General features: G+C 40.4%; 1 protein-coding gene across 1 annotated transcript; it reads left to right on the top strand.

Moving 5' to 3' along the window:
* The first annotated feature begins 11,391 nt into the window (after positions 1–11,391).
* Positions 11,392–18,047, top strand: LOC118839967 (aquaporin-12-like). Its single transcript, XM_036747478.1, has 3 exons — positions 11,392–11,998; positions 15,751–15,867; positions 17,827–18,047. The coding sequence occupies exons 1-3, from the start codon at positions 11,392–11,394 to the stop codon at positions 18,012–18,014; spliced, it is 912 nt and encodes a 303-aa protein (XP_036603373.1). The 3' UTR covers positions 18,015–18,047.
* Positions 18,048–22,315: the final 4,268 nt, after the last annotated feature.

Here is a 22,315-nt window from a genome sequence, read left to right as displayed (position 1 = left end):
TTAGCAAACAGATACAACTGCCCAGGCCTTGGTGATACAAAAATAAAAGTGTGCCTGTCTTTGCTGCTAGGCATGTGCAGTACTAATGGAGAGTTAAAACTTAGCAGCCTAGGTTTAGGGCTGGAAGGGAGCTTAGAAGTCTGCTAGTTGAATATTTCATGCTACAGTGAAGAACTAAAGCTCAGAGAGGGAATGACTTACCCAGGATCACACAATAGCAAGTGGGAAAGCTGGAATTGGAACTCAGGTTTGTTCATTCCAAACTCAGCGCTCTTTCCACAATAAATATAGAACAGACACGGTGTAACTTTATGACAGAGAAGACATCAACAACTCGGGGCATTTGGAAGGACATGTAGGAAGGTGACACCTGGCCATTGTTGGAAGGAAGGGGAGATTCTTACAGTTGGAGATGAGGGGGTACATTGCAGATCAGGGAGACCGCCTTTCTAATGGCACAGAGACCAGAGAAGGAATACTTTGGTATGAGGGGCAGCTGAAAGGTCAGTCTGACCAGCACAAAAAAATGAGGGGGTAGAATATAAATAGAACCAGGAAAGTAGGAGCCAAATGGTGGTGAGCTAAGCTGAAGATACTGTATTTTTTTCTACAGGTAATGGAGTTACTGAAGAATTTTAATAGGGAAGTGTTTTCAGATTTTTGTGTTAGGAATATCAGTTTGGCAGCTATGGGGAGAGTATCTTGGGTGAGAAAGAGACCAGAAAATTGGACAGACCACAAATCCATCCCTTATATATTGTAAGATTGCTTAATTGATTCTTCCTGGTGTGTATGCTATTAGTCATTCTTTTTGACTCTACAGGGGGTTTACTCTAAGAGATTGTACAGGTCAAATGATATGTAACATAATTTAAAAAAAGCTTCCTAGTAGTATGCATTTATGCTTACAGTTACTGGCATTCCAGAAGAGTACATGGTTATTGTGCCTGTGATGTCATTCGTGCCCTTTGTCCTAATCTTTAAGGAACACTTATTAAATGAAGCCAGTCAGGGAAAGAAAGTGTTTATTTGTGGATGTTGGATTGGCATCCTTTTATAATAATTTTGATGTTAGAAAAGCAGAAATAGGAAAACCACATGTGCTTTCCTCATTTTGGTGCTCCTCATTTGAATCCAGGAAGAAATTTTTAATATCTGCAGGAAATTTTTTTTTATAAGGATATATTTGAACTTCTAGGAAACAGCATTTGGAAAAGCATATTTTATACTATTTTCAAAAGTTATGTTGGTTTTCCCTCCTCAGGATGACTTTAATTATAGAGATGCTTCCATAGCCTAGAAATTGCGCTGTTTTGCTCAGGAGAATAAAATTTTAGTTTGTTATCAACACTACCAAACTTTTCATGCTTGTAGGCCTCAGTTATGTACTGAAATCGAGTAAGTGATTTTGCTACAAAACATAGTATAGGATTCAATGATGAGTCAATAACTTCTGAAAATATATTAATGATGCTAAAATATTTTGGTACTTGAAAAGATCTATTACTTATTATGTATGGTATTTTCTCCACTGACCCAGATGGCAAAATAATCTTTGAGTTTGTTTTGGGCAGTTGTGTGCACGTGTGTGTGTGTGTACATATATACGTATATGATGGAGGGGGTCTACGGGCAGGCTACAGAGGTAGTGTCATCTTCAGGTGTATGTGTGCGTGAGTGATCTGGTGGCTAATGTGTCCAAACCTTAGGCTAGTTCTTGGATGAGTGATTCACAATTTTTCAATGAGTGTCCTAATCAAAAGCCTTTCCAGTTTGGTAGTGTTTTAATCTCACTCTGCCTGAGCTCCCGAATTTGTACAATGAAGGGGTTGAACTAGATAGCTGACATTTATGTTGCACTTTGAAATTTTCAAGGCATATGTTTATATTATTTTTAAATGGTATGATCTATAATATTAAGATCTTTATTCTGAACTTAACTCCTTCGAAAAAGTGTTTCCATATACCCACCTAAACAGAGGATTGTGTATGAAACCATGAATCTCCATGTTACGCCAATTGATGGGAAAAAACCAAAAGAGAATATAATTCCACCTGTTGCTTTCAAAACTGCCCTGCTTGTTTGTGCTTCCTTCTCTGCTTTTGTACTTTTTAAAAAATGTGCAATGTTCTCCTTTTTGGCATCACTATTACGTTTCCTTCACCACCACCACCCCTTTTAATATTCCAACCCCCCTTCATGTACAGCAGGATGACTCTATTACTTGAGGCTATCGCTCCTCAGTTTTATGCTTCCTTCTTAACCGTGCCCTCCCCATGCCTTTTTGTCTCCCCGTTTGATGTGCTTCTTAGCTCTGCGTTCAACTCCCTTTTGTCCCTTCACCTGATGCCTGCTCCTTCCACCCCTTCATATGTGTCTGTGTATATACACACGTAGGTTGTTTGTGTTGCCCATGTAGGTCATGTATGCGTCCACATGGCTTGTCTAAGTGTGATTCATAGGGAGTCATGAATAGATCTTTTGCTTCTCACCCACTCCTTTCTTTGATTCCTGTCTGAAGGGGCACAGGAGAAAGGTGTCATGAGGTGGCCACTCTGTTCTCAGATCAATCCTGGACTAGAATTAAGTTCATCTGCACCTCTAAATATTGCCACTCTAGAGGAAATGATCTTGTTCTTAGATTCAAACTGTCCTCTTAAGTATGCCTTAAGGAGAAGAGAATGCAGCTTAGCTTATATCAGAAAACTTGATCTCTCCACCAAATGCTATTTACACAAAAAGCCATCACAATGGTGGGTAAGTCTATCCGGTGAAAGAGCAAACAAATTGGAGAAGTTTATACACGTTAGAATATATCAGACAATTCAGTAAATAATGAGCACCCTCGCTTGGAGCAAAATATTTCAGCTCAGCTAAGAGAGAAACAGTCTATTTCACCGAAGAGGAAATTCTTTGCTCTCTAGGAAGGAAAGCTGGAAATGAGGGACTTCTTGGGGGAGGTGGGAAGCCATTGGAGATAGCTTTCCCCTCCATGTTTGCTTTTAGTCCTTTTCCGCAGAGGATCTGGAACTACCTGTGTTCTCCAAAAAGTCAAGGTCTTCTGTCAGACTCTAGCACCAACTGCACCACCCTTATGTAGGCATGCAATATTAAATGAGCATCCTTTCCATGGAGGAGAGTTTGAAGCCAATGAGTGATACATACAGGGATACACATAGCTGCATTTGATTAATTGCTGTATATTGATCATAATCTAGGGATAATTAAAATAATTCCTCACTAATAGTTGCTAATTGAATAGCTCAAGCTCCCACTCCATTAAATTCAAAGTATTCAATGATCTAGAGAAAACTTATTCCCTAGTAATTCTTATTTCTGTTTAAATTGCCAACTTTTGTATACTTTAGTAACAAATGAGCAACAATACACATTTTTGTAATTGTGTATACACATACACAAACTCTAAATCAAAGGGGTCAAACTTGTACCGACATGCAATGGCAGACATTCCCCAGTGAAGCACAAACACATTAAAATGTATTTGGGAAATGTTTATCAAAATGAAAATGTTAACATGAATTTGTGGTTCTTTAAGTCAATGTGTGGTTGACACTGCTGCTCTAAACACTCTTTTGGCTATAAGCGGTGCCACTGCCAAGTGGCCGTTGACTCCTCTGCTTACAGGCATACCTCATTTTATTGCACTTATTTTTTTTTTTAATGAAGGTTTATGACAACCCTGCATCCAGTAACGTGTGCTCATGTGTGTCTGTGTCACATTTTGGTAATTCTCCTAGTATTTCAAACTCTTTGATTATTTGTTATGGTGATCTGTCATCAGCCACCTTTGATGTTACTATTATAATTGTTTTGGGGTGCCATGAACTGTGGAGAACATAACTGGTGCATGTATGTACTCTGAGTGCTCCACCAACTACTGACCTGGCTCCCTTTCCTTGGGCCTCCCTATTCCCTGAGACACAACAATATTAAAATTAGCAACCCTATGATGGCCTGTAAGTGTTCGAGTGAAAGAAAGGAAGAGTCAACTGACGGGGCAAACTTAATTGTCTTATTTTAAGAAATTGCCACAGCCCCTCCAAATGTCAGCAACCACCACCTTGATCAGGCAAAAGATAGCATCCTCGAGGCGAGATCCTCCACCAGCAAAATGGTTACGACTCGCTGAAGGCTCAGATGGTGGCTAGCATTATTTAGCAATAAAGTGTTTTTTAATTAAGGTACGTATCTTGTGTTTTAGACATACCATTGCACACTTAATTGTATAGACGTAACTTGTATGTACTGGGAAACCAAAAAATTCATGTGACTCGCTTTGTTATGACGCTTCACTTTATTGTGGTGACCTGGAACCCAATCGCCTCATCTCTCAGGTATGCCTGTACTTGTCGGGAAACTCAGTCTCAATTCAGTCGTTGTAAATAGCAATTAAGGCTCTTCAGCATTCTTTAACGTTTCCTGGGATAGTCCTTTTTCTCTTTTCAACAGCGATAGTAACAGTCAGCTTCTCCGAAGGTCTTTATAGAATTCTTTTTATAAATGGATATTTGTAAGATTTAAAAGTAATATTTAAGGAGCGGCTAGGTGGCACGGTGAGTAGAGCACCGGCCCTGGAGTCAGGAGGACCTGAGTTCAAATGCGGCCTCAAGACACTAGCCACACTTATTAGCAGTGTGACCTTGGGCAAGTCACTTAACCCCAATTGCCCTGCCTTCCCCCCCTCCAAAAAATAAAAAAGTAATAGTTAAGATAGATTGCATAAGGAGTCCACCCTTACTTTCTCTTGTGTTTGCTTAGATTTTTCATATAAATTCTCACGGACCAGAGATCCGTTTCACTCCATTGTGAAAAGCACACATGGAATATATTTTTCATGGCTCCCTGAGGATCATGGAATAAATACTTCTTCATGCCTCCATAGGGTGACTTTTTTCACCCTCAGTCATTTTCTCATTTCAATTTCCAAAGATCTTCATCTTGTGTTGCGAGTAGATAACATCTTATCCCTGACTCCATGAGGAAATTTGTTTCGTGTCAAGCTGTTTTTCAATTGTTGCTTCCAGTTGGCAGTACAATTGGTCTCCCAATATTCTACTTGCATTTTAAAGTTACAGTAAGTCTCCATGAGATAATGAATTTGAAAAAGGGAATACGTGCATATTTATGTGTATAAGGAAGCAGAAAAACAGGATATTGGGGTTTTAAAGGTGGGCAGAGGCTTATTAATCTGTTGGCCTTGGGGATGAATATATTTTGCTCTGTGTCTAGTAGAGCAGGGAAACAGGAAGAACAAAACAAATACGGGAGGAAGGATGCACATGACTGCTGATTTTATACTAAAATGAGGGTTAAAGACAGTCATTTATGCCAGTTAAGGTAATGTCCAGGATTCTTCCTTTTGCCTCCCTGTATTATAGAAATGGATATGTACTGTATATGATAACACGCACCTCTAACAGTGATCCACATAACTAAAACTACTTGACATGAGAATATTAATCCGTTAATTGTATGGAGAAATTTGAGCCTACTGTGTATTTAAATGTGTTATGCAGAGACTGTACACATTTTTATGAGTAGTACATTTTACAGTTTTAGTAGCATAAAGGAAATTGCATTATGGGAGGGAAAATAAGGAAGAGAACTGATGAGGGATGACAGATTTGGAGTTGAGATAATCCAAAGGGAAAAAGAAAATTACAGAAAATGCTAGCTACAATGTTCGGGTGCTGAATGCATCTTGTATTTTGGGGAGACATGTTTGCTTAGAGCCTATTTTATAATGAATGAATTAAGTTTTCCTCACATGATGTTTCTCTTGAGCGTAGGCCCCTTTTTGATTAGCATATCAGAAAGGGAACAACTCTTCCAAAATCCTTATGCTCTATTGTTACTGTCTCAGTTTCATGTAGTGCAGTGATAACTAAAAATAAAAGTAAGCATTCTTTAGAAGCAATTTTGTTTGGAGAAAGGTTGGGGGAATATATGTATGAACGGGGAGGGGGGAGGACACACCCTTTTTTAAGCATTTACTATGTGCAAAACACTGTGTTAGCTTCTGTCTAGGAGCTCACATTCTAACGGAGGAGACAGCACATAGGGAAGGTTTTAGTTTTAGATTGGAAGGAGTCCCTTGGATCATGGGGGGCAGCAGCAAAGTATGTGCTAATGTCCCCTTCAATATAATTTCTATTGATGACTAATACCTATTTCTGATGTTGAACCATTTGACTCAGTGCTAAGGACTTTGGTGGCAAGAATTTTCTGAGTCTTCAGTAGCTGTGGCTGCAGCACCTGGGTCAGTTGGTAGGGTGCCTTTCCATAAGGAGGTGCTTCCCAAGATGACGGCTATTAGCACTGGGTGAGAAGTAATGCTATTTCAAAGGCCCTTGGGTTCAGGGTCCTGGGCTATTTTGCCAGCCGTCCCCTACCCCTGTCCTGTGGAGAAGAAACGGTATAATGGAAAGAAGACTGGGTCCTGGGTTTGAATCCAAGCTTTGCCACTTACTCTCTGTGACCCTGGGCCAGTCACTTGCTTCACTAGGCTTCTGTCTCATTTGTAAAATGATGTTAACTAGATTTGAACTCTGAGGAAAGGTCCCAGATTTAAAACTGGATGGGACCTTTAAGTTCATTAAGTAGACCCCACCTCGTAAATACAGACGAATAAATTGAGGTCTACAGAGGTGAAGAGACCCAAGGTTAGACAGGTGGCAGAGCCAAGATCTTTGAATCCAGGTTTTATGATTCTAAATCCGACACCAGAGAATAGAGCTCCCTCTTTATGTTCAAATGAAAATCTGATTTAGGATTAAATGAATGCCATTTCATTGGGTTTTATTTGACCTTTACTCCACCCTCCATATTAAACATGCTCAAGCGTCTCTGCTAATTGAATCTAAGTTTTATGGTGCTTTGGGAGTGTCTCAATTCGGATTTTTATAATGCAACATTAGGGATTCTTTTTCTTAGTGTGTTGATCTAAAAGTTTTAGTGAATCACATATGGTACTGCCAGTGCTTGGTAGTACCACAATACAAAAAGGGCTCATGCTCTTGTGGGAAAATATTTAGTTGTTTTTCTCCTTCCTGTAGGTCCATTTCATTATTAAGTGACCTATATGGAAGCATAGAGTCAAAGAACTGAACAGATACCTACAAAAGCTAATTATTTTGCTTCTTGTTTGCAACTCTGGTAAGTTTAATGGGATAAAAAGGTAGAAATAAATGGTTTAAGTCAGGGCACCTAATTTTTTCCCCCAGATAATTTGAAATTTTTACAATTTCTTAAGTTAGGCTGAGGTTTCCTGACACAAAGTTGCTGAGGGAATATAGTGAGAGATCTTGTCTACCTCCTGAGAATCTTTTCTATGTGATCTGATGATCTCTTACCATGGATTATTGAAAGTTGGCAAAAAAAAACCCCAAAAAACAAAGTTGGTTATCCCTGGATAGTAAAGATGATGTATTAGAGCTGTTGGTTACTTAGATTCAGTCCTTTAGCTACGGGGTGGGTGGGGAAAAGGAACAGACAAGGCTGTAGAAGATGATTGTATTTATTAATGGACGTGGAAAAACTGGTTACCAGTATGAGAGTCATTTCTGAATCAGCTTTCTCATGAGAGCTTTGATCCCTTAGAGCAAGATCCACATCAATACCAAATTATAAGGAAGAATTAAAATGAGAAGACACGGCATCTAAGGGAAGAAACACCAGTCTGAAATTTAAAAACAAGTCTTCGCTCTTCATGTACATACATTAGTATATCCACAGTATGTACACAGCTATTTGCAAGTTGTGTGAGCTCCTTGAAAAGAAACGTGCCTGACTAATAAATAATAATAATAATGAGGCATATGGTACTTACTGTGTGTCAGGTACTATGCTAAGTACTTTACAATTACTATATCGTTCCATCCCCATAACTGGGAAGTAGGTGCTTTTATTCCCATTTTACTGGTGAGGAAACAGGTAATAGAGGTTAGGCGCCTTGCCCAGGGTCACACAACCAGTAAGTGTTGGAGGCCATGTGGGAACTTGGAACTTTCTAACTCCAAGACCAACTCCACCTGGCCCTCCACCGCTGTGCAACACGTTCTGATGGTTAGAGGACCAGAGATGCTTTTTAGAGTGTCTTCCAGGTATCTCTTAGAAATTTGCCTAACGTGTAACTTGGAATAGTCTGATAACTGTAGCTTGAAATCCTTGTCCCAGATCAGGGGAAATAGTTTATTTAAGAGTTTTTTACAAATAAGGATTTCTTTGTCATGGTTATTAGCCTGGATTTTGTACCTCATGTTCTCTTCCTGGGTGACTTTAGCCATGGACGGTCTCTGGATAGTTAACTCCCCAAGCAGTAGCCATGAAGGAGTCATCGTCATCTTGGAGGGAGGTAGCTAGGGAAGTGCCCCAGGGATATCTCCTTAACCCAATGACTTGGATGACACTATTATCAGATTTGAAGATAACATGTGTGATGATAGGATTAGAATTTTGGTAGGTGGGAACATTGGGCCACGTCTAGTAACGGTAATGACAGTAAGCGCTTAATAAATGTTTGCTGACCATTCGTGCTTAAAAAAGGGAGATGAATAAAAGAGACATTAACACAAACTATCATAACTTTCCAAGGAAGTTTAACCAATATAAATCAATAGTCACAATGAGATGAAGAAAGCCAAAATCATCACCCAACACATGATATTCTTGACAAGCAGAGAGAGAGGGCAGCCAACTTCAATTCTCCCCTCTGGCTTAGAACTGGAGCCTCTTGTAAGGGCCCACAGCCGGTGGTGTCTCCGCCCTACTCCTTCAGCACTCACTGGGCGTGTGCTGGTTCCTTCTCATCCCTAGCCTGATCTCTGCAGCACAGCTGGGTCTAGCGTTCCTTGTCAGCAGAGGTTCCCTCGATCTTCCCCAGCTCAGACACCCGATACCTCTCGCTGTCCCAGGGGTAAAAGGTCTGTGGCTGGAGCTGAGGCAGCTGTGCAAACCAACGAATCCCAGGGCTTGCGGCTTGTTAAGTGGACCTAGAACCTAGCCTGGAGGTGTTTATTCTTCACACGTACCAAACCAAATCCTGAGACTTCATCAGATCTCCAGTCGTTGCAGGAGGACCCCTGTTCTGTCCCTACTCTTATTTATTTTTACTGCTCAATATTCGCCCTGAGGTGCTATTTCATTTCTCTTGGGGGAAATCTTGAGAACTTGGAGTTTTCTGACCTACTCTGCCATCTGCCCAGAATCTTCTCTCTTCTCTCCATTTCGTTGGTATAATTGTTGCATCTTGTTTTCACGATTCTACCTACTTCATTTGCCATCTGTAAGCATTTTATTAAACACCTACTGTGTGCCACACAGGATACAAAGAAAGGCAAAAGACAGTCCCTGCCTTGAAGAGGTCACAGTCTAATGGAGAAGACAACGTGCAAACAATTATGTACAAACAAGCAGTAGCAGGGCTAGAAGTAAGAGGGGTTGGGAAAGGCTTCTTGTAGTCTTCCCATACTTAAATGAAGTTTTCATACGCGGGATATTCATGTGCTACAATTTGTTTTGCCATTCCCTAGTCAATGGATATCTACCTGATTTCTAGTTTTTTTTTTTTTTGACCATAAAAAGTAATTCAGTATTTTCAATTTTCCCTGTCTATATAAAATAAAGTATCTTTTTAAGCCCAGTATTCTTCTGGTGATGCTGTGTATGTCTACAAATCACAGAATGTCATAATCTTTAGAGGATTCAAGCCACATTTTACCTAAGAGACAAAGGAGGTGCTTGTGGTGTGTGTATAGGCCATGCCATGGTGCCAAGGAAGATGTGAGCAGGATAAATAGCACAAAAGATTATCAAAGAAGTCTGTGATTAGAAAAGGAGGCTGGCCAGGTATTGGTGAGAATGGGGGATAACCTATCTAGCCTGGGCACCATCCTGTGTACTCTGTTGATATCCAGTGAAGAGATCCAGAGGAAGGCCTTTAGCATGTTTACTGGGCCCTCCGTGGAGGATTTAGCGGGGAGGAAGAGGAGAAATCACATGGTTAGGGTGTGGACTATATGTTTGGACCTGCATCAAGGGTGATGTCACAGACTTATCAAAGGAACAAAGTAGAAAACCCTTGGCAAGAGGGGCATTCTTTGAGAAGCAATGCAGACTTATTCATCTTGGGCCTCTCCTTGGAGGCTGTTAGGTGGCTCAGTGGATAGATCTCCAGGCCCGAAGTCAGGAAGACCCGAATTCAGATCCAGCCTCAAACACTTACTAGTTGTGTGACTCTGGACAAGTTACATCACCTCTGTAATGTTATCTGAGGTAAGATAAATAAAGCACTTTGCAAATCTCAAAGTGTTACATAAATGCTAACTGTATTCTAGGTTAGCCAACTATTTTTTGGAAATAAGTTATACATAAAATAAATTTCTAGGAAGAAAAATTAAAAAAAAAACATTAAAAACAATGTAAGGATATTTTTTTGCTTTCCCAAAGACTATTTTTTCCTTCAGCACATTCCAGCTGTGACACCAATCATTTTTACATTAGTTTGAATGTACTTTGAGTAGTTTATCTAGAAACGTAACTAGTTTATATACTTAAAAGGACCATCGGCATGGTGTTTAGCCTCAGCTTCATTATCTGTAAAGTGAGAGTGAAAAGACATACACTGCCTACCTCAGTAGGTTGTTGTGACAAAAGTGCATTATAGACTACAAAGCATTATGAATATAAGCAGCTTTTATTTTTTAACATTACAGCATAGTTTTATTGTGGCTTTTTAGAACAGAATTAACAGGAGTCCATCTTGTCTCCCAACACCAAGGTTATGAAAGAGTTCACACACCACCTTCCATAAAGCTAGTGTTTACTGACATCAGTGTTTGTGTCAAAACATGCTCCCAGCATTTTAGGAAGGGTCAGGTGAGTCACAGTCCAGGAGTCAAAAATGAATGAAAGGACCACGAGTGCTGGTAATGAATCCTAAACTTTGGACGTACCATGCTTTGAGCAGCTATTTCTGCTCTTCCCACATCAACACGAGAAAAAGTATAGACAGTTACTGTGGTGTGACTCAGCAACACTCCTCTGGGTAGCCTGTGTCCGTGCCTACCTCCCTGACAGGTACCTCTGTACTGCTGGAACATTTTAGTAAGGAGAAGGAAGTTTTCGAAGGTCAAGTGGCTGATGGGATTGGAGATAAGGGAAAATATTTTTGGGGGTGTGCATTGCCTACCTTCTGCCATATGTGAATTTTCCCTCCAGCCTCCCTGACCTTATGAACCTGAAGATTAGTTTTTGCCATGTTAGCTTAATATCCACCTCTATGTTAAAAGAGGTGGGGTTTTCTGACCTGGTTTCCTGTGTGGTACAGTCTAGACACTCCCTTGCTTCTCCTAGTTAGTGAAGATTCCTGGATGGCTGGTTTGAATGTCTCCCTTTCCTTCTTCGTTATTATCGTGACCCTCTGTGAAGGGGCCAGAAGAATTTCCAAGATGTTTCTCCCCCAGAAAATCTATAGCAGCTTTGCTGGGGAGCTGGCAAGTGCCTTCCAGTTGTGTGCTTGTTGCCTAGAACTGAGGATGTTAGTGGAGATCGGGCCCTGGGGAGGCGGCTTTGGCCCAGATGTGGTCCTAACTCTTCTCTTCCTGCTCTTTTTGGTCCACGGGGTGTCTTTTGATGGTGCATCTGCCAACCCAGCTGTGTCCATCCGGGAGTTCCTGATGGTAGAGTCCTCTCTGTTGACTACAGCTGTCAAGCTGTTGGCTCATTTTGTGGGGATGAAGGCCAGCTGCGTTTTGACCAATCTCTATTGGTCCTGGGAGCTGACAGATTTTCATCTAATCCAGAATCTGATTGCCAGAGATTGCAGCTCCTCCCTCCGGACATCAGTGGGCCAGGGCACCTTGGTGGAAGCCACCTGTTCTTTCTTCTTCCATTCTACTCTCCTCCTATTTCAGCACAGTCTTTTTATCTACAGAGTGACAGCTGTGGCTCTTGTGGTCACCATCTTGGCTTATACAGGTGAGAGAATTTTCTCCTTGAGAGTCTGGGATGGGTGGAGAGAGGGAGGGAGGTTATCCCCTTGAAACAATGTTATGTTACTGGAGAGAAAAGAAGCACTCATCTGAATAATCAGTACTTAATAGAAATCAGACAGCTAGTCTGATGAAAGTCAAGCAGAGTATGTCTTAAGAAATAAGAGAATTTCAGTTGTTTTTTGGTCAGTCATTTGCTTTATATTGTTTTCTTGGGCATGGTGCTAGGGACCAAGGGGTAGTTGGAAGTGGCATGTGTGTGTATAGTGGGGTGGAATAGGGAGAGTTGGAAAAAGAAGGTCAGAGAATCTTTGAAATTGTTAGGCTTTTTTTTTTCCTATTTGGGAGAGGGATCTAAGAAATAATTCTTACATTCATTTAGCTTTTGGTGGAGTGATTCCCAGCCCTAGTTTCAGAATATGTCACAATGATTCATTCACCTCCAGTGATGTAATAAAATTCTCCAAACCAAATGAATTTTTTATTCAATTTTTTTAAACAGTCAGACCACACTTTGGGGGGTAGAGGAAGTGGGAAAAGAAAATCAGATAGTAGTATTACAGCATCAGAACAAATAGGAAGGATGTGGGGATAATTCCAAGGGATGGGGAAAATAATGGGAGCTAAGGTAGAGTTACCTGGTTTAGGGACTGAAAAACATAAATCTACAGAATTACTTACTAGCTTGCTAATAATAAGATAGTATGGTGTCAGTGTGGTAGAATGGAGAGTTCTGGGCTTGGTGTCAGAGAACCTGGGCTCGAATCTCATTTCTGTCACTACCTGTATGACTTTGGACAAGTCCCTTTACTTCTCTGGGCCTCAGTTTTCCCATCTGTAAAATGAGGGGGTCAAACTAGGTGATATCCAAAGGTCTCTTCTAGCTCTAAATCTATGATCACCTATGATTCTGTTGGCTCAATCTTTGATATGGCAGGTGATTTGTTTCACTTCCAATTGATTTTCTATGGACAGTAGATCCTAATATAACTTTAAATTTCTCTTCTAAATCTGTAAATAAATCCAAATTCAGTAGGAAAGTTTCTATTTAAAGGACCTTGGGTGGTAAACTTTTACACACACAACACATGTTGTGTGGTTTGTCCTTCGTTCTCAAAGAGGACGATGACATCAGGAGGATGATGCATGACTTGCAATTGAAGTGGATTTGAGTGAGGGAGGACTGGGCAAAATCACCAGCCTCACTTTCCCCTGGGTCCAGTGGCTAGCTATAGATCAGGATGACTAGAGATGGTGCAGGATGATGTGGGAGTCCTTGGCCTTTTTTAAGCTAAGGTCTTTCTGAGTTCTCACTTTGACTGAGGCAATGCCTATTCAGTGATTAAGCATTTTTAAGAAGTGAGTGAAGGGATGGCCCCTTTAAAAAAAAAATCAAACAGGGAGGGGAAGACCCTCAGGCTTGCTGGCTGAAAGAGAAACAAGTGCTGCTTACATTCACTCTGAGCCATCAGGGCCCAAAATATAACCATTAAGTGGTACTTGGGCCGGGACCTATTGTTGGCCAATCGATGAGAGCCAGAGTGAATTGGGTTTAAGGCATGTGTGCACATGTATATATGTATATCCACACGTGTGTATATGTATATCTATGCACACACATCCACACACACATCTCTCTCTCGCTCTCTATATATCTATATCTATATCTATCTATATATATACATATACATACAGAGAAAGAGAAAGCCAACTCACCAATTTACCTTTTTAAGTGGCAGAGTGGATAGTGCACAGGGCCCAGAATCAGGAAGTCCTGAGTTCGAATGCAGCCTCAGACACTATCCATGTGATCCCGGACAGGTCACTTAACTTCTGTTTGCCTCGGTTTCCTCATCTGTAGAATAAGGATGGTAATAGCAGCTCTCCCCTCTGCACCCCCACCCCTCAGGATTGTTGTGAGGATAAAATGAGATAATAATTGTAAAGCCCTTAGTCATGCCTGGTATACAGTAAGCACTAAATAAATGTTAAGTTATTATAATGAATTATCAGTCATCACCACCATCATAACTAACAATTTACGTAGTGCTTTGAGGTTTGCAAAGTGCTTTACAGATGCTATCTCACAGCAACCAAGGGAGGTAGCCACTATTACTGTCTCCCTCTTATAAATGGAGACACTGAGGTAGACCAAGGTTAAGTGATTTGCCCGGGATCACCCAGCTACCGTCTATGTTCACATTTGAACTCAGGGCTTCCTGAATCTGGGTCCGGCACTCTATTGACTGTGCTACCATCTAGCTGCCTTGTGCTCTTAAAGGGTACTACCCCTACAAAATAACTAGTCTCTTTTTTTTGCAGTACTTTACAGCCCCTACAAAATAAATAACTAGTCTTTTTACAGTATTTTATGGTTTGCAGAGTGCCTTTCCCACAATAACCTTGTGAAGTAGGCATGTAATGTTCAAAAATCATCTCCATTTTACAGGTAAGGAAACTGAAACCCACAAAGGTTAAATGCTTTGCCCACGGTCGCCGAGCTAGTAAGGGGATGTCTGGGTCCCTTCTGACTCTGTATCCGGTGTTCTTTCAGTTAGACCATTCTATCTCCACAAAGTAGGAATGCAACTTTCCCCAAAGTTATAGTATTAGGTTAATTAGCCTCTTTCCTCCAAGGTTATCCATTTAAATTATGGTCTAACAGCAAAGGTATCCATAGTATTATAAAATAGGAGAGAAAATGGAAGGATGAGCCTGAGTCCAGCAGCCCTTCTTGGACAGTTCAGAGGACATGCTACTGCAGTCCCTCATCCTGAATGACTATAAGCCGTGGTGAGGACGGACCCCAAAGAGAGTCATGTTGTTAATTGCTTGCTAATTGTGCGGACTAAGAGAGGATCATTCAAAAGCTCATGCTTGTGTACTCTGTTAGTATTTGCAGGTGCTCTTCTTACTGCCAATGTAAATGTAAACACACCTTTCTTCCCCCCATTTTGCAAATGACGAAATTGAGTCTTTTAGAGTTTAAGTGACTTGTTTCCACAGCTAGTAACTGCCTGCCATAGCATTTTAACCCAGGCTTCCAAATTGTAAATTCAACACTCTAACCATTATGTCATGTATAACTGTCATGCCGCCCCTCTAAAGCTTAGGACAGTTTTATATGGGAAAGAAGGGTTGGAACGTTCCTCTTGGAACTTTTCGGGGAAAAATCAGAGAACGGTCTTTGAAGGCTGAGAAATCTAACTTCCTTTTAGACTGTAGATTTGGAGATATACTGAAACAGGCTGGTTGCTTTTAATGTTGTGCAATCAAATATTTTTCTTTCAAATGTAGTTTCTTACTGTACTGCAGAAAAAAGGGAGAAAGACCAAATGAGAAAAGGAAACAGGATTTCTCGGAATGTTTGGTAGACTGGGGTACTTCAGCACCAAGCTCGTTCTGCTCAGTTATCCATTGACTGATGTGGCCCAGGACAGTACTGGTGGAACAAAGTTCCACATTTCTCCTCTTCATGGTAACCCTCCAGCCAGGACTACGGGGAGGTGGATGAGGTTCGCTAGAGAGACCTTGGCCAGCTCTTTGTAGGCGTTACCTAAGTGCCAGCATCCCCGGAAGAAGAAGCAAAACCGCAGCGGAGCGCATTGTCTGAAGTTAGTTAAAGTGGCTATTCTTCCAGCAGCAGGGAGGGGCCCTTTCAAGGGCCCTCGAGATAGTATCGTGGAGAGGCTATTTAAAACCAACAGAACCCCGCACTCTGGATTATTCTTTCCACAGCTGGCCCGTTCACTTCGGCCTTCTTCAACCCTGCCTTGGCGTCCTCTGTGACTTTTCACTGCTCTGGACATACTTTACTGGATTACGTGCAGGTCTACTGCTTGGGCCCTCTTGCAGGTAAGAAAAGCTAAAGGGGCTTCCAGGGTCCATTTCACGCATTTTATCAAGTCTACAGGTCTGGCAATGTGAGGGTCACAGGTTTAGAACCGGAAGCAGTTTTAGAGGCTGTCTGGTCCAATGCCCTAATTGGAGGCTACTAGGTGGTACAGTGGGTAGAGCTCTAGATCTGGAGTAAGGAAAACCTGAGTTCAAATCCAGCCTCAGGCATTTACAGGCTGTGCGTGGTCCTGGGCAAGTCCCTCTGCCTTAGTTTCCCCATTTATAAAATGGACATCATAATGGCACCTATTTCACAAGGTCATTGTGAGTACAATGAGGCAATGTTTACATAGCACTTTGTAAATCTTAAAGTGTCATTTAATACTAGTCATCATTGTTGTTGGTAATATTACTTACAGATGAGGGAACTGAGATCCAAAGAGATGAAGTCATTTGCCCAAGGTCACTCAGATAGTAGGAGGCAGGGCCAGTATTTGAACCCAAATCCTCTGATTCCAAACCCAGCATAATAATGGGATGATTCTACGATCTTACAGTAAGAGAGACTTTAGGGCAGATGATATTTAAGATGACCATATATACACAACATGAGTTCATATATGCATATATAAAAGAATATATAATAATATGAAACATACATATATTCATATATACGTGTCCATGTAATAGTATATACTATGCCTATGTGAGTAAATATATGTAAGTTCTATGTAAGTTCACGTGCAAGTATATACAATGACTATATGGAAATATATAATACAAGTTTACAAATATGTTTATACAGTGATAATAAAAATAAATACATGTAAGCCTCTACATAAAAGTTAATATATCACCTATGTAAACAAACATATATGCATAGATGTAAATATATATATACAAGTTCATATATATAGATGACTATAAATATGTGTAAATATATACATAAGTTAATATTTAAGTATATACAATGACTAAATATGTAAGTATTTATAATGACTATGTAAAACAAATATATACAAGTTCATATTTAAGTGTTTGACTATAAAATAGCTATATGACTAAATATGCAAGCTCACATATCAATATATATGATGACTGTATATGCATATATGTATATCAGTATATATGACTATATATTACATGTAAGTATATACAATGACTGTATATGTGTGTATAGGTATGTATTTTAAGTTCAACAAAATGTTACCTTTTAAAAACTTTGGATTCGTCGGGTCATGGACAGAAGAAGGCACATGGATGATTAGCACCTTATTTAGATCAATAATTGTGCCACTTTTCCCTATTTAATTATTTAGTGAATGAATAAGGAACAAAACGAAATGACCCAAACTGAATGTTGAATAATAGTTTGAAGTATTAAAACATAGACCTAACTCATGGGAAAGTAAAGCCATGTAAGGTACGCTGAGACCTTGGATACTCCTGCTGAGGAAGGCCTGAGGTCATGCTAATTACCTGTGGGAGTGTGGACAAGTCACTTAATCTCCCTGGGGAACTGGATTAGATGGCCTTCAGCTCTCGATCAATAGTTCTATGATGGTATCCTTTACACATGCATTTACCTCGGTATCTTTAGGCCAGGTCTATGATAACACCTATGCAGGTACTTTATCACTGCAGATGGTAATAGTAATTTTTCTATGCCTTTGCGGATGACTTTCATGATCTGTTTGACCAAAAGCCATTCATCTTCTGGTGCCAGGCTGTTAATGAGCCTCTCCAAATTGAGCTAGGCTGGTCCTCAACTAATGAGCAATCTGGTCCATCACTGGCAACTGCTGAGCTTGGCTGGGCATCCCAGGGCTTAATTAGCCTTTGAGAAACCCAGGTCCTCTCCATGCCCCAGTGAGGCCTATATTTGCATGGGTGTAGTGCTTTTAAGTCAAGCTGGACAGTGAGTTTACAGGCTTCCCCAGACTACTCATAAAATCTTTTTTTTTTTTTTCTTCCCAGGGATGATTGTGGCAGTCCTAGTGTATCAGGGCAACATTCCCCGGTTTTTCCAGAGGAACCTGTTTTACTCTCAAAAGAGCAAGTATCGTGTGCCCAAGGGGAAGCCAGCCTCCATGCCCAGTGGGAAGCAGAAACAGGAGAAAAGTACCAGGGCTGAAAAAGCAGAACCCAGTCAGAAAATGGAGTGACCACAGCTGTTCTGGAGTCAGAGGACCTGAGTACAAATCCTGCCTCTGCCACTTCTTTCTCCCTGGGTGACTTTGGGCAAGTCACTTAAACTCCTTAGACCTCAGTTTCCTCATTTGTGAAATGAGGGAGTTCAACTAGATGGCCTCAGAGGTCCCTTACAGCTCTGGATCTATGCTCCTGTGATTCTACTAGATTGTGACAGGTGTGCACATTTCCTTGGCTTGCCAGTTTATTGGGTGAATGGGTCAGCAAAAAAGACAGGAACCGAGGAAACCCTGGCTGGCTTTATATCTCCAAAGCAGTTGAGCTGGTTGAGAATGTTCTCAGGCAGCAAGCGAGTATACAATCAGGTGCCCTAGCAACGGGTCTTCACCTTTCCTGGGTCGAGGTCTCCTTTGAGAATTAGGTAGAGCCTATGGACTCCCCAGAATTCATGGTTTTACTTGCACGAAACAACATAGGATTACAAAGGATACTGATTATGTTGAAATACGGTTATAAATATGTTAAATAAAACAAGTACACGAAACCCAGGTTGAGTTTCTTCCTTCCTTTTTTCCTTACAAAAGAACAGCCCTTGGTGGGATTGGAGGTGGGGAGAAATCATTAAAATACTGACTGGCCCTGTTTGCTTTCTCTGTACCCAGCGGTTTGGTGAAGGGGTCTGAAGTCCTAAAGTAGAGGGGCAGTGGATGGACTTCTCAAAGAAGGGAGTCTCTGCAACCCTCCCTAAGCCCCTCTAATTATTGTCTCAGTCCCCTATCAGTTCTAAGTCTGTGGAATTCAGTTAGCATGTAGAGAGGCTTATGAGATGGGCTGGTGACTCAGAGGGCCCTGGGCTGTAGGCAGGGGTGTGTTGGAGTCAGCTCCAAGTAGGTCTCAAGAACCTGTTGTTAAAGTTTCAACGTGAGTATTTACACCTTAGAAATCGGCTTGATTAGGGTTCGATTTATTGTTTTGGTGCTCGTTTAGACTTAAAGTGTTGGAAAAAATGTTAACAATACAGATTAAACTTTAAAGTATGTCCTGGGTATTCTGGAGAGCCAGTTGTTAAACATTTACTAGCTTATAGGCCCTGAATTGTGGGACAGTTGTCCTTAAGAGACAGGTGTCCCTTTTATTCTAGGTTGTGATTGATAGGTTCTGGGGCAAAGGACTCATTCAGAGTTGGGTTGAGTGAGTCCTGAATGGGGGTGGTGGTACCTGGCAGGGGTTCTGGGGGCATGCATGCTGTGGTAGGAGTAATCTTCTTGGGTTAGCACATAGTAGGTACTCAGTGCTGATTGGATTGGTTCTGACAGGAAAGGTCTGGTTTGGCTCTTACTTTCCAAAAGTTATTTTAAGATTCCCCCCCCCCCACAAAAAAAAATTACGGAGAAGAAATAGGAGTTAGGGCAAATTAACCTGGGAATGAAAAGACCAAGAGATCAACAGGGCAAAATAATTTATCTGTCTTTTAGGATTATAGCACAGGAAATGGCAGCCAGGTATCTATCATCATTATCAAAGACCACTATAAGAAATGCTCTGAGCTAGGTGCCAGCGACATGAAGAAGTATAGACCATGGTCCCTTCCTTAAGGACACATAAAAGAGAGACAGGACACATACATATAAAACTAATTGTTCATTGAGTAGTACAGGGTTTAGGGAAAGGACCCTAGAATTCATTTTATATTCAGAGCCAGAAGGTCATCTTGACCACTCCTTATGGGATCATAGATCCTAGAGTGGGATAGGACATTAAAACCCATATAGCCTAATTCCCCCATTTTATCTCTGTGCTTTTTCTTATGAATATATAAAATATAAAATGAATATTGAGGAAAATAAGCTCTAGCAAAGGGAAGTGACTTACCCAAGGCCATAGAGGAAGTAGTAAAATGGCACATTGAGAATTTGGACTCAGGTCCTCTGATTCCTAATATTCTCATTCAACTTGCTGCTATGGGCTAGGATGGTCAGGGAAACCTTTATGGAGTTAGGGGACTTCTACTAATCATTGAAAGACAGTAGGATTGAAGAAACCTGGATTTGAAGTCAGAGGATCTGTATTGAAATTCCAACCCTGCCGCTTAAAACCTGCGTGACCTTAGGCAAGTCACTTATCCTATCTAAGCCTCAGTTTTCTCACCAATGAAACAGGAGAGTTGGACTGAATAATCTTTAAAGGTCGCTTTCAGCTCTAAATCTATGATCCTACCAAGGATGGGGAGAATCTTCTAGGAACCATGTAAGCAAAGTCACTGAGGAAAGAATGGACATAGTTAATCTTATCTTCCTTTGGGACCCTGGCTCACCTCCACTTTCTACATTTTTCCCAAATGGATTAGGCTCAATAGATTCAGAGGACGCTGAATATACTGATTGCTAGAACATAGAGAGTTTTGTGTAGGGGGACAGAAGGATTTAAGCTAGAAATTAGGGTAATTTCCTGATTAGCAGGGTTGTTGATATTTTCTATTAGGTTATGGAAATCCCCAGTACTTTTGCTTATTCTGTTTAAGGCATATTCCCTGGAAGTGTCTCTGTCTCTGAAATGAGTTAGGTATATCCCTCTGTGGTACAGGATGGTGGGCTTGGACAATCTCTTGATGTCTCTTTCTTTCCAGATATCCTGTTATTTTTTGAATGGAAAATCCTGGGAAACATCCCTTGAGGGTGGTGCCAAGCTATGTTCTCACCTCCAGACCCATGGCTTTTCCCTGTTTGTTTGTACCTACAATACCTACTTGCATGTCCTGGAAATATAGACTAAGTGGCTCAGATTCAATCTAACTGAGTAGATTGAATCTGGCCTGCTTGTGAAAACAAGCCTCACAAATGGTGAGAAAAAGAAATTGAACAAACAGTTTAGTTTTCCTCGGGAAAAAATCTCCAGGGACAGATGGTTTTAGCAAACATTTAAAGAACAATTAATTCCTATACTTTATAGACTATTTGAGTCCTACCAAATTCTTTTTATGACACAAATATGGTACTGATGCCCAAACCAGGAAGAGTCAAAACAGAGAAAGAAAATTATAGGCCAATTTCCCTAATGAATATTGATGGAAAATTTTTAAATAAAATATTAGCAAAAAGATTTCAGCAACTTATCACAAGAATAATACACTACAACCAGGTAGGATTTATTCCAGGGATGCAAAGCTGGTTCAATATTAGGAAAACTATCAGCATAATTGATCATATCAGCAACAAAACTAGCAGAAACCATATGATCATCTCAATAGATGCAGAAAAAGCCTTTGACAAAATGCAACACCCATTCCTATTAAAAACACTAGAAACCATAGGAATAAATGGAACCTTCCTTAAAATTATAAATAGCATCTACCTAAAACCATCAGCAAGCATATGTGTAATGGGGATGAGCTAGATGCACTCCCAATAAGATCAGAGGTGAAACAAGGGTGTCCATTATCACCCCTATCATTCAATCTGGTACTAGAAATGTTAGCTGTAGCAATAAGAAGAAAAAAATTGAAGAAGTTAGAATAAGCAAAGAAGAAACTAAATTATCACTCTTTGCAGATTATCTGATGATTTACTTAGAGAATCCTAGAGAATCAAGTAAAAAACTACTTGAAATAATGAACAACTTTAGCAAAGTTGCAGGATATAAAATAAACTCGCATAAATCCTCGGCATTCCTATACATTACTAACAAAGCCCAACAGCAAGAGATAGAAAGAGAAATTCCATTCAAAGTTACTGTAGACACTATAAAATATTTGGGAGTCTACCTGCCAAGACAATCCCAGGGCCTGTATGAACACAATTACGAAACACTTCTCGCACAAATAAAATCAGATCTAAATAAATGGAAAAACATTCGTTGCTCATGGTTAGGCCAAGCTAATATAATAAAAATGACAATTTTACCTAAATTAATTTACTTATTCAGTGCTATACTAATCGAACTACCAAAAATTATTTTACAGAGCTGGATAAAATAATAAAATTCATCTGGAAGGACAAGAGGTCCAGAATATCTAGGGAATTAATGAAAAGAAATGCTAGGGAAGGTGGCCTAGCCATACACAATATTAAATTGTACAATAAAACAGCAGTCATCAAAGCTACTTGGTATTGGCTAAGAAGCAGAGTGGTGGATCAGTGGAATAGGTTTGTTACATAAGACACAGTAGTCAACGACTATAGCAATCTACTCTTTGATAAATCCAAAGAATCCAGCTTCTGGGCTAAGAATTCACTATTTCACAAAAACTGCTGGGAAAATTGGAAAATGGTAGGACAGAAACTGGGCATAGACCAATATCTTACACCGTATACCAAAA

The sequence above is a fragment of the Trichosurus vulpecula genome, chromosome 2 (assembly GCF_011100635.1).
Source record: "Trichosurus vulpecula isolate mTriVul1 chromosome 2, mTriVul1.pri, whole genome shotgun sequence".
In the NCBI taxonomy this organism is placed as follows: domain Eukaryota; kingdom Metazoa; phylum Chordata; class Mammalia; order Diprotodontia; family Phalangeridae; genus Trichosurus; species Trichosurus vulpecula.
Note: the sequence above shows the minus strand (reverse complement) of the source record. Positions and strands in the feature narration are given on the sequence as shown.